Here is an 11947-nt window from a genome sequence, read left to right as displayed (position 1 = left end):
TATATATATGTGGCCTTCTTTGATTTTTCAACATCAGCTGATGAAGTTATCAGCAAATATATATTGCTAGAGAGAGAGCGAGAGAGCATTGTATTGTGTATGACCTGATTAAGTTAACTTTGATATACAGTGCTTTAGGTGAGAGACTACAGTAGCATGACAAATATTGATTTCTGACATTGGCACAAGGCCACCTACCATGACAAATATCAGCAAAGTCATCTTTCTTCCTCTGCAAACTTGCCTCCAGATTTACTAACTTCATTGTTCCACTGTGTGTGTGTGTGTGTTAGGCTCGTTGTGTACTGTGCTAGCAACAACCACATGTTCTTGGAAAACATAGAATGTTTTAATTGTTTACTAGACAAGGTGTTCCGGTGGTTGATATCCTTCATGTTTTGTCAACTCATAAAACTTTTGTAGTTTGTGGCTAATAATGGCCTTTTTACTGTGTTCGCTAAAGCATCTAGGCAACTGGAATGGGATTTGTTTTCTAACAATGGAAAAAAAGCCATTGCTACACACATATGTGGTAAGAAGCTTGCTTCCCAACCACATGGTTCCAAGTTCAGTCCCACTGTGTGGCACCTTGGGCCAGTGTCCTCTACTATAGTACCAGACTGACCAAACTCTTGCAAGTGGATTTGGTAGATGGAAACTGAAAGAAGCTCTCTCTTTCTTTATATATATATATGTATGTATATGTGCATGGGTGTGTTGTCATTTCCTTTCCTTGTCTTCCCATGATACTTGCAAGTGAGAGTCACTGTTACGCAACTAGTATCCTTTCCAATCTTCTGTGAAAACATGTTTGGTCATGGGGGGATATATTACCTCACCTGCAAACAAGTGAGGATTGGTGATGAGTAGGGCATCTGACCATACAAAATCCACCTCAATTTCCATCCAACCCATGGAAGCATGGAAAAGTAGATGTTAAAATACTGATAATATGAACTACCAGATCAAATCAGGTTATGGCTCTTTACATTATGGGTTCAGATAATACTGAGGACAACGTTGCCCTTCATTTTTCCGGGGTTAATAAAGTATGTACCTGATATTGTTTATCCTGAGGTTAACCCTTATTGTGCAAGTTTATGTGGGATGCATTGCAGTTGTGATCATTCCATCCTTTTAAAATATCTTGGTTTACGTTGTGTGGTGTTACCTTCACTTTTAAATACAAAATGGGGAGATTTAGCTAGTATTTTTAACAGTTCAATCAGTTGCATAGAGCAGTGATTCTTAACCTTTTTAATACCCAGGCTGAGTCCCAAACCTGGATTTCTTTAGGGGGCTGCACCCAAAAAAATGTAAAATACAAGTCAATTGAAGAAAAACTTACATCTGTAGAGGGAAGACCATTAGGGGACACTGGAAGGATGCTTGAGGGCTGGGTGAGGTCCTCGGAGCTGCGGTTAGAACCATTGGGCTAGTGGCTTCCTTATTGATACATACAAAGACAGGTCAATGTAATTGACCATACCCTGGCCTCAGATTTATGATCTTGTGTCTATTTCAGAAATCATTTAATAGTTCTAAACACCAACCCTTAAATGGTTGGGTTTTAGGAAAGGTGTCCAGCCATACCAAACCTGACATAGGAGATCACTACAGCTGTTCTGGCTTGCTGGATCATGTCGGAAATGTCCAACATAATCAGCATGAAACCTGGAAGTTAAAGTGGACGATGATAACTCCTATCTTTTTCTATATGTACACCCACAAATGCACAATTTAAAATATTAGGTGACAGAGGCAAGAGGATCAGAGTGGCCAGTCCCATGTCAGTTCACAGTTGAGTGAGTTTAGTGTGGGAGATGCAGTCTGCTGTTAAAAACAAAGCATGGGTTGGACGGTTTGACTGGGCTGGTACACTGAAAGGCTGCCCCAGACTCCAGTCTGATTTGGCATGATTTTCTATGGTTGGATGCCCTTCTTAATGCCAACCCCTCTGAGAGTGTAATCGGTGATTTTATGTGCCACCGGCATGAGTGCTGTTTGCATGACACCTGGGTGCGTTTACATACCACCGGCACGGGTGCCAGTTTGCGTGACACCTGTATCTGCCACAAATGTCCTTCTTTTGTCTGATGAGAAAGAAGAAGACATTCAGAGCCAGCCTCTTATCGTTTATCTTTTACTTGTTTCAGTGATTTGACCGTGGCCATGCTGGGGCACCACCTTGAAGGATTGTTAGTTGAATGAATCGACCCTGGTGCATATTATATTTTAAGTCTGGCACTTATTCTATCAGTTTCCTTTGCTGAATCACTATGTTACAGGGACATAAATACACCAACACTGGTTGTCAAGCTGGGACAAACACAAGACAGAAACACACACACACACACACATGATGGGCTTCTTTCAGCTTCCATCTACCAGATCCACTTATAGGGTTTTGGTTGGCCCAAGGTTATAGTAGAAGACAGTTGCTCCACAGTGTCATGCAGTGGGACTGAACCCAGAACCATGTGGTTGGGAAGCAAACTTCTTACCTCACCTGCTTTATGTCTGCATGTGTGAATGTGTGTGTGTGTGTGTGTGTGTATATATATATATATATATATATATATATATATATATATATATATATATATATATATATATATATATAATTATTACAATTAAAAGGGTAAAGGATTATCAATTTATTAATAATTAATAATTTTTACCAAGCCCTTCGGTATGTAAGCATTTTTAGCTGCTATTTCTGAACTTCGGTATGTGGTGAAGCAACCTGTTGCTGATCCCTTAATTTTGTTTATAAATGTATATATATATATGTACACACACACACATATTATATATTGGATATGAGTAAGGAAGTTCTTCATGGACAGGTGAGCAACCTTGTTGCGATCATTCAGTACTGGACTCCAGTCTGCACTGGATTTGGCTCCCCTTGACGGCAGCAACACTCACCATTTTCACAGTGATTCAGTATTTTGGTTATGGATACAGTGCAGCATTGATAGTACCCATACTAACAACAAACACCACCAGTAACTTCATTGATTCCAGTGTTAGTGATTGTTCAGTTAGGGCAAATCTATAAGACTGCCTCTGTGTGTGTGTGTGTGTGTGTGTGTGTGAATTGTTTAAATACTTTATGGATTACTTTTGACAAGGCACTGTGCCAACTTTTACTTCAGCAGAAACAAATGGTAATGGGTGGTGGTCTGCATTGGCATCAATTATTAGTCAATAGGAGAGGAATTTGATTGGTTTATTTGTTTTGAAGAATATAGATTCTTAACGCTTCAGTCTTTGCCCTTTGTCTGAGAGGAAGAAATTGTGTTGTCCCATTTAGGCCTGGAGTAAAATCAAATCAGTCATCATCATCATCGTCATCTTTTTAATCCTTTGGATACCAACCTGCCTGATATTGGCTCCTTGGTTCAATTATATAAATTCTCTGTTTTTGAAGTGATCTAAAATTAAATGTTCTGGTGTCGTGCATATGGCAGCTGTGCCAATGGCACATAAAAGCATCCATTACACTCTCGGAGGGGTTGGCGTCAGGAAGGGCATCCAGCCGTAGAAAACCATGCCAAATCAGACTGGAGTCTGGTGCAGCCTTCCAGCGTGCTAGCCCCCGTCAAACTGTCTAACCCATGCCAGCATGGACAGTGGACGTTAAATGATGAAGCATATCTACTTTAGGCACAGGGCCTGCAATTTTGTAGAGAGGGAGACAGTCGACTACATCGACCCCAGTACTTAACTGGTACTTCTTTTATCAGAATTGACTTGAGCAGAATTTGAACTTGGAATATGAAAGACAGATGAAAGGTTGCTTAGCATTTTGCCCGATGTGTTTACAATTTTGCCACCTTAACCATTTTAATAATGGTTTCAAATTTTGGCACAAGGCCAGCATGCTTGGAAAAGGGAGTAAGTCAATTACATTGACCCTGGTGATCAACTGGTTTTCGTTTTATCAACCCTGAAAGGGTCAGGTAGCCTTGGTGGACTTTGAACTTGGAATGTAAAGACAAACGAAACGCCACAAAACATTTTGTCTGGCTTGGTTTTGAATCTGTCAGCTCACTATCTTTAACCATCTTAATAACGACAGTTATTTAACTAAATTCTTTATTTCCAAAATTAATTGAAACAAAGCTTTGTGTTTCATCAGAAATGTTGGTAACGAAAGGATTTTTGTCTCTCATGTGTGGGGCCAAGGGCTGCATTGTACTCCAGTATTTGTAGTTTGTGTTTCAATTATCAGTACTCAGTATTTTAACCCCGAAAGGGTGAAAAGCAAAATCAATGGCTCTTCTAGATTTGAACTCATAACTGTCTGGTTAGCAACATTATAACTTAACTCTGTAACCATTTTGTATCATTATGGGGGTGGGTATGGTTGTGTGGTTAAGAAGTTCATTTTGTAATCACATGGTTTTGGGTTCAGCCCCATTACTCAGCACTCTGGTTAAAGTTACTATAGCTCTGGGTTGACAATTCCTTATGACTGGATTTCATTCATTGTGTGTGTGTCTCTTGTGTTTACATTCTGTGCTTATGCTATTAAAGGCATTGTTTCACGTCTCGTGGGCCTTCCTGCCATTGGTGGGTGTGTATGTGTATACACACACACTATATATTGTATATGAGTAAGGAAGTTCTCCATGGAGCAGCCTTATTGTGATCGGTCAGTACTGGTTTCTTTCATCAGGTGAGGGAGTATTCATTGTTGTTCATTGAAAGCACAGAGCCCTCAGTTGGTCTGCTGACAAGAAAATGTCAACAGATGTCAGTGTTTCTAACTCTTCCAGAATGTAAACCTGAAGATGACTGAATCACCGATGGTAATGCATGTGAATTAAAACTCCCAAAATAGGAATAATTATGAGTGGACAGTTAAGATTTTAATCTGAATTATAAGAGTACTGTGTGGAGTACAATCTAAGTTGTTATGAAGTAGCAGCTTTTGTTATGGGTTAGCTCTGATCTGTGGTATTCCACCTGTAACTATCTTGTCTTTTCGTATGCCTCAGACCTGCATGATTCAGTGTGTGCTTCCTTTTTTGAGCTGTGGGGGATGGGATTTGGTTGATATTTCTAGCAGGCTTAACTCGTTTGTCTACGTTCCTTTCATTTAACCTCTCACTTTCTCCACACTGTGGAGCAAGGTGGCCAAAGTGGAGGTGGGTGGTCAACTTTGGACATTTATAACGTGAAGCTTTGGTTTGACCATCTTTGAGATGCGATATATTTAACTTTGAGCGGGGAAAGTGTTTGGACAGGAGCAGAAAGTTCAAGAGGAGACTGTTCAGTTAGAAAATTACTATTTATAAATCCCACAACGTGAGATATTCAGCAACAGTTCTTTCTAATAAAGATTATTTACCAACATAACATGGCGGTCCTGGTTTAGGATGAATGTTGCTGTAATTTAACCCCAGGAGACATCGTCTCCAGCTGGCTATACAACACGATCTGTGTCCTTACATTTTCGAACAAGGGAATCTACCACCCCCACTCAGCTCTGTGTATCATGATTTCTTGGTTATTTCCCTTCATCAACACAGAATAATTGTTCGGGTAGAGGTGGCGCTGCCAAATTCCTGTTCAAAGTGACAACTAGTCACTGATTTATGAATTAGAAAATTACTATTTTTAAATCTCACAATATGAGATATTCAGCAATAGTACTTTGTAGTAAAGATTGTTTGCCAACATAACATGGCACTCTTGGTTTAGGATGAATTGAGACTGTCCAGATCCAGTGTTGTATTGGATGAGATTGGTTTTATTGATTTAACTTGTTGCTTTGTCAAATTAAATTCCATATTGATACAACAACTTTAAATATTTAACGGAATAAATAGGTAAGTTGAATTGAGATCTTCCCTGTTTGAATATGTGGAAGGAATTTAGTCTCTAAGTGTAGATCAGACATGGAGAATAGTTTTCAAGAAGTGGGCTACACAAGATATGGTTCTTCATTTGGTGGGCTTCACTAGTAGAAAAAATTCCAGGTCAATTTTTGTTAGGTGTGCCATTCAGAAAGTGCCACGGGCCACTGTTTGCCCATGCTTGGTCTAGAGTCTTAACAGAGATTGGTTTTGGAGTCATATAAATTTCTTCAGTGATTGCATGATCTGAAATCATGTATTGAAGGAAATGAATAGACAAAGTCATACTAGTTACTTAATTCTTTTAGCATTCAGTTGATTCCTATGTCAAATATAATCCTTATTCATTCACATTATTTTGGATTAATCATGGATTATCTCACAGCTTTCAGATTATGATGATGTAATTCTATATTTCGCGAATGACATTTTAGGGGAAGTTCGAGAAGCCAGATCTGGCCTGTTTGAACACAAAACAGGTAGAATATTTTGACCAGATATGGTCAGTTTAAGTGCTAAAGGGTTGAATCACGTGTATATTTGGGATATTGTTTTGGTGGTATTGTTGTTAGTTGTCAGAAATGTTGTGCATCAATGACCTGTACAGTGTCTCTAATAATAATAATAATGATAATAATAATGGTATTTTATTTTCAAAACAACATGACATAAATGTATACAATATGTGTAATGTTTAAAATAATTGCAATGTAGTGTTTGTGTGCAGGAGAAGTTTATTTTTCCAGCTCTTTACCTAACATTTGAATATCATTGTATGTAGCTGTTGTGTTGTATAAACATAGCCACCTGGGTATTTGGGCACCAGATTGTCACTATGGAGCCAATCCCGTAATTCTAAGTAATGGTTTCAGATACAGGTAGGCATAAAACACCAGACTTGCAGGTTTTCACCTGCACATAATTTTGATTTTAATTTCTTTTGATTGTTAAAATTTTAATAATCTTGATGCTGGCTGAGATTTGTTGGTTTAACAAAGGAAAAACGTTTCTAACCTCGTTGGATGTCTGTTTTTATTGCCTGAAATTATTTGCAGTTAATTGAGACCAGAGGTGACAACATAACAGATTTTGTTTTTTCTTTAATGCATGTGTGTGTGTGTGTGTATATATATATATATATATATATATATATATATACATACATATATGCGCACAAGAGTGGCTGTGTGGTAAGTAGCTTGCTTACCAACTACATGGTTCCAGGTTCAGTCCCACTGCGTGGCACCATGGGCAAGTGTCTTCTACTATAGCCTCGGGCTGACTAAAGGCATGTGGTTTAGTGGCTAAGGATGTTGCACTCATGGTCACTAGATTGTGGGTTCAATTCCCAGACTAGCTGCATGTTGTGTCCTTGAACAGATCACTTCATTTCACATTGTTCCAGTCCACTCAGCTGTAAATGGGTCACCCTGGACGGACTAGCTTTCCGATCAGGGTGAATGTTGGCCTGCTTGCCTAGCTGCCAGGTGGCGTTGTTTGAAAGTTAAAACGAATCAAAGTGCATTGTGACCAGCGATGTATATACACTGTCCATCCATGTGGTTTTTAGGTTCAATCTCATTGTGTGACACCTTGGGCAGGTGTCTTGTTCTATGGCCACAGGCTGACCAAAGCATTGTGATTGGATTTAGTAGGCAGAAACTGAAAGAAGCCCTTGTTTGAGTGTGTGTGTATTTTGGCATTGTGATAGTTGTAAACAGTGTTGTGTGTAAAACTTGTGGTCATAGGGGAAATATTTGCCTTGATTGGAAACAGGTAAAGGTTGATGGCAGGAAGATCTGACCATTAGAAAATCTGACCCATGCAAACATACATTTATTAATAGATATTAAATGATGATGATATATAAACATTTTGTATTTTTCCCTTATAATCTGTTCGATTTTTTTATTTCTTTTATTCTGATTGTTGGTTCTTTTTTTTCTTTTTCCTTCTAGAACATCCTGCAGCATGTGATTTCCAGGTGAAAACTGCAGCTAATCTTGAACCAGAGTTTGTAATGGACATTCCTTAAAAAGAACTAATCTACCCAACAAGAGGACAATTCATCAATCAGATCTGCCTGATTTTCCAAACACAGAATTTCTCCATGTAACGTGATTCCTTATTCTTTGGCAACTTGCCCCAAATTGTTCTATGGCTTCTGATTTTAAACTATTTTTGTTGGCTTCCCTTTAAGATAAGATAAAACTCTGAATTCAGATTTTCATTTAAGTCTGGTCTTCCATATAGCAGCAAGCCAGAGACGACCACCACCACCCGCAACAATAATTATGTGAAGCAAATAAACATACCTAATGGTTCATTAACAATATTTGCAATGTGCCACCAGACACAAGTTTTTATGTATTTATAAGAATTCTTCTGTTTCTTTTTTTTTTTAAATTTCCTATCAGCTCAGTTTGTTGTTTTGGTTTAAAACATCATCTCACCATGTCCAGCTCGATTCCTCAGCCAACAGATGTCTCCGAGGGAGACAGCTCTTCTCTAGAAAAGAGCGACATTGAAGAAAAGAGTGATGTTGAAGAAAAGAGTGATGTTGAAGAAAAGGGCACCGGCGATGAAAAGAGTGATGCTGATGTAAAGAGTGAAGCTGACGTAATAAAGAACGATGTTGATGATGAAAAGAGCGATGTCGAGGAAAAGAGCGATGTCGAGGAAAAGAGCGATGTCGAAGAAAAGAGCGATGTCGAAGAAAAAGGTGATGTTGAGGAAAAAAGTGATGTTGAGGAAAAAAGTGATGTTGAGGAAAAAAGTGATGTTGACGAAAAGAGCAATGTTGATGCTAAAACAGGTGTTAAGAAGAAGAGTGAAAATGTTGTGACTGTGAAACAAGAAGTTGATGACAGCGCGAATGAGGAAGACATGACTTCAGACGATTTGAAAGAAGAAGTTTCCACTTGTAAAAGTGAATCTTCAAGTAAAAACCTCTTGGCTGATGAGGGGGATGATGGTTCAAGGTCTATGGCATCAACAGACGAAGTAAAATCTCAGCTGGATTCCAAACCAAATTCAAATTTATCTCGCCAAAAAGATGGCATTAGTCCATCTGCTCTTTTAGACGATAATGCAACCACACAGTCGGACAATAATGAAACTGAAGCCAATGAATCTGCTATGGGCCACCGCAGTACGTCACCTGATGTCCAATCAGATTCTGAGAGCAAACAATCGTTTTTTGAGAAGATAGGGCTTCTGGGAGAAGGCATGAAGCTGAAGAAAACCAGTGAGACTCTTGATAAGAATGTCATGCATCGAGAATATGGTATTTATGATGAGAGCAGCATTCCTGCAGTTGATCTGGATGAGAATGGACTTCCTATCAACTTGGATGATATGAATGACGAAGACCGAGAGAAAGAAGAGGAAAAGATAAAGTTTGCTAAAGAGATTAGTGCACTGCGGCGCATGTTGCTTAGGAAAGGTTTCATTCGTGGCTCGAAATGGCGTCCGACACCATCGTATATCAAACAGAGAGACTTGTCTTTAAGTGGCAAGAAAGGTTTTGGGAGTTTCTCACTTGACAAAGAGCATTCTGATGATTCCACCCCAGATTCAAGTATGGATGGTTCTTCTCCTTCACGAACTATTTACCGTCCAGACGGCAGTACTTCGGCCAAAATCTATCATGTGGATGGTAACACGTCTGCTACGATTTATCGTCCAGATGGCAGCCCCTCAGCTAACATCTACTGTCAGGACGGTGGAACTTCGGCAACTATCTACAGGCAAGGTGTGTCAAGGAAACGAGGCTTAGTCAGGGAAATGATCAAGCGTTGCCGACCGTGTAAAGTTGGTTTAACGGATTTCTTTAAAGAACTCGACATTGATGTTTCCGAGCTCTCTAAAGATTTTCCTCTTGTCAAACGCATTAAGGTTATTGACTACAATTCTCAAGCAAACAATCCGCCTAGTGTTGAGCAGGACAGCTACGAAGGCAGTTTTCTCAGCTTTATCTCCAGTCAGAATGAATCGAATAACACCAACAAAGGCTTCAAACGGACATCTTATTCGAAACAGTGGACAGAAGGCAATGAAAATCGAACTGTGACCGTTTCCAAACTCCTAATTAATTCCGAAAAGAAGACTGGAGCCACCCCCCCAAGTTACAGCTGTGTTCATTGCCAATATTCATGTCAGGAAAAAGACTTGATGACAGAACATATTTATGCACATATCACCCAGAAAGTGTTCCGATGTGGTCATTGCAGCACTGATTTCACCACTTTTGGCACAGCTGCCATCCACCATCAGTCCAGTCACAAATATCTTCCACAGAAAATTGAGAAAACCACTGAAATTAATGAGAAGGAGCATTATCTTGAGATTCGGGAAAACGTTTCTGATGACGACGATAGCAAACAAAACGTGACAAGCACCAGCACCGCCAGCAGCGGTGGTGGTGGCGGCGGCGGCGGCAGCAACACGACTAAATCAGCTTCCGGTGATGCTAGTTCAACCGATGAAAAGAATTCAAAATCTAACCCTGTCTTTATCTCAGTTGTTGTCAATGGAAACAGCCCAGGTGGGAAGCAAGGCAACCAAAAGGATGTTGTCGAGGTGCCTGATCGGTTCCAATGTACATACTGCAAATTTTCCACTGATCAGCGCGAGATAATACAGCAGCATGTTACTGGTCAACATCCAGGAGCAGTGCACTACACATGTACACTGTGCGATGGACTTGTCTTAACGTCAAAGGCCAATCTTCTTAGTCATTATAATACTGTTCACCCGGGAAAAACTATAAAATGCCGGAAGCTACCTGATTTCACAGACAGCGAAGAACCGCAGACTCCTGTGGATCCTGCAAGCAATCGCTTCAATCGTTACCGCAACACTGCATACGGCAGGGGTGGTATGTATATGCAAGGAAAAACAAGGTATGTATTAATTATGCCTTCTTTGTTATGCGTACTAATGATCACCTGTTATTATTTTTTTTTAAAGTTAATTAGAATATTTGTCTTGTGTGAAGGTACATGGCCAAGTGGTTAGGGTGTTGCACTCACGGTTGCTGGATTATGGGTTCGATTCCTGGACAGGGCAGTGTGTTGTGTTTTCAAGCAAAACACTTCAATTCATGTTGCTGCAGTCCACTCAGCTGTAAATAGGTCACCCTATGACGGAATAACCTTTTGATCAAAGGGGAATGGTGGCATCCATTCGAAAGCTAGAACAACGTGAAGTGCATTGTGACCAGTGATGTATAACAACATCTGATAGTCTGGTCGGTCCCATGATCGTGTAATTTGTCTTGTATGATTTTACTGTGAAGGACTTTGTCTGAGTGGGTTGAGTGTTTGATTCTTGATCATAGGGTTGTGAGGAGTTCAATCCCTGGACCAGCCTTTGCATTGTGTCCTTGAGCAAGATATTTCATTTCACATCACCCCAGTTCTCTCGTTCTGATGCTGTCATATCCTGGGCATTCTGTTAGGTCAAGGAGGGAAGTGATGGCTGAACGGTGGTATTTTGGCTGAGTTCATTTTGTGATCATGAAGTCTCCAGTTTAATGGCAAAGGAGTGTCATTTACTTTAGCCTCAAGTCAACCCCAACCTTCAATAAAATTGGATAAAAAGCCATCAGATGGATTGTAGCTGTGTGTCGCACACTTGTGTTGTGCTGATTCTGCCCAAGGATGTCTCTGGTTCTCTGAGAATAAATTAAAAATCTTCCATTTAAATTTCTTGTTTATGTTCTAAACACCAACTTAATAATGATAGTTCATCATTACCATCACCATCGTTTAACATCCGTTTTCCGTGCTGGCATGGGTTGGATGGTTTGATCGGAGCTAGTGAGCTGTAAGGCCACATCACGCTCCAATGCCTGCTTTGGCATGGTTTCTATAGCCGAATGCTCTAATGAGGTTGCTGTGTGATTTTGCAAGAGAGAAAGAAAGAAAGAAAAGCCTCCCGCTGTTATTTGAGAGAGGAGTGGGGGGTAGCCTCATGCCAGGTGTGGAAAGGTTAAATAAAGTAAGATAAAGAGACAAGCATAGGTGTCTTTTGTTGTAGAGGAGATAACATGGCTGAAGGAAATAGAAGAAAGG

The 11947-nt window shown here is 39.9% G+C and overlaps 1 protein-coding gene across 2 annotated transcripts in view; it reads left to right on the top strand.

Moving 5' to 3' along the window:
* The window catches only part of LOC106879712 (uncharacterized), a 50604-nt gene that overhangs the window by 32687 nt on the left and 5970 nt on the right, over positions 1-11947 (top strand). For both annotated transcript variants that reach the window (XM_014929392.2, XM_014929390.2), the window contains exon 2: positions 7829-10774. In XM_014929392.2, the coding sequence (XP_014784878.1) occupies positions 8325-10774 (2450 nt within the window). In that variant the 5' untranslated portion in view covers positions 7829-8324. The remainder of the gene's footprint in view (positions 1-7828; positions 10775-11947) is intronic.

This window comes from Octopus bimaculoides, chromosome 26 (assembly GCF_001194135.2).
Source record: "Octopus bimaculoides isolate UCB-OBI-ISO-001 chromosome 26, ASM119413v2, whole genome shotgun sequence".
Classification (NCBI taxonomy): domain Eukaryota; kingdom Metazoa; phylum Mollusca; class Cephalopoda; order Octopoda; family Octopodidae; genus Octopus; species Octopus bimaculoides.
Note: the sequence above shows the minus strand (reverse complement) of the source record. Positions and strands in the feature narration are given on the sequence as shown.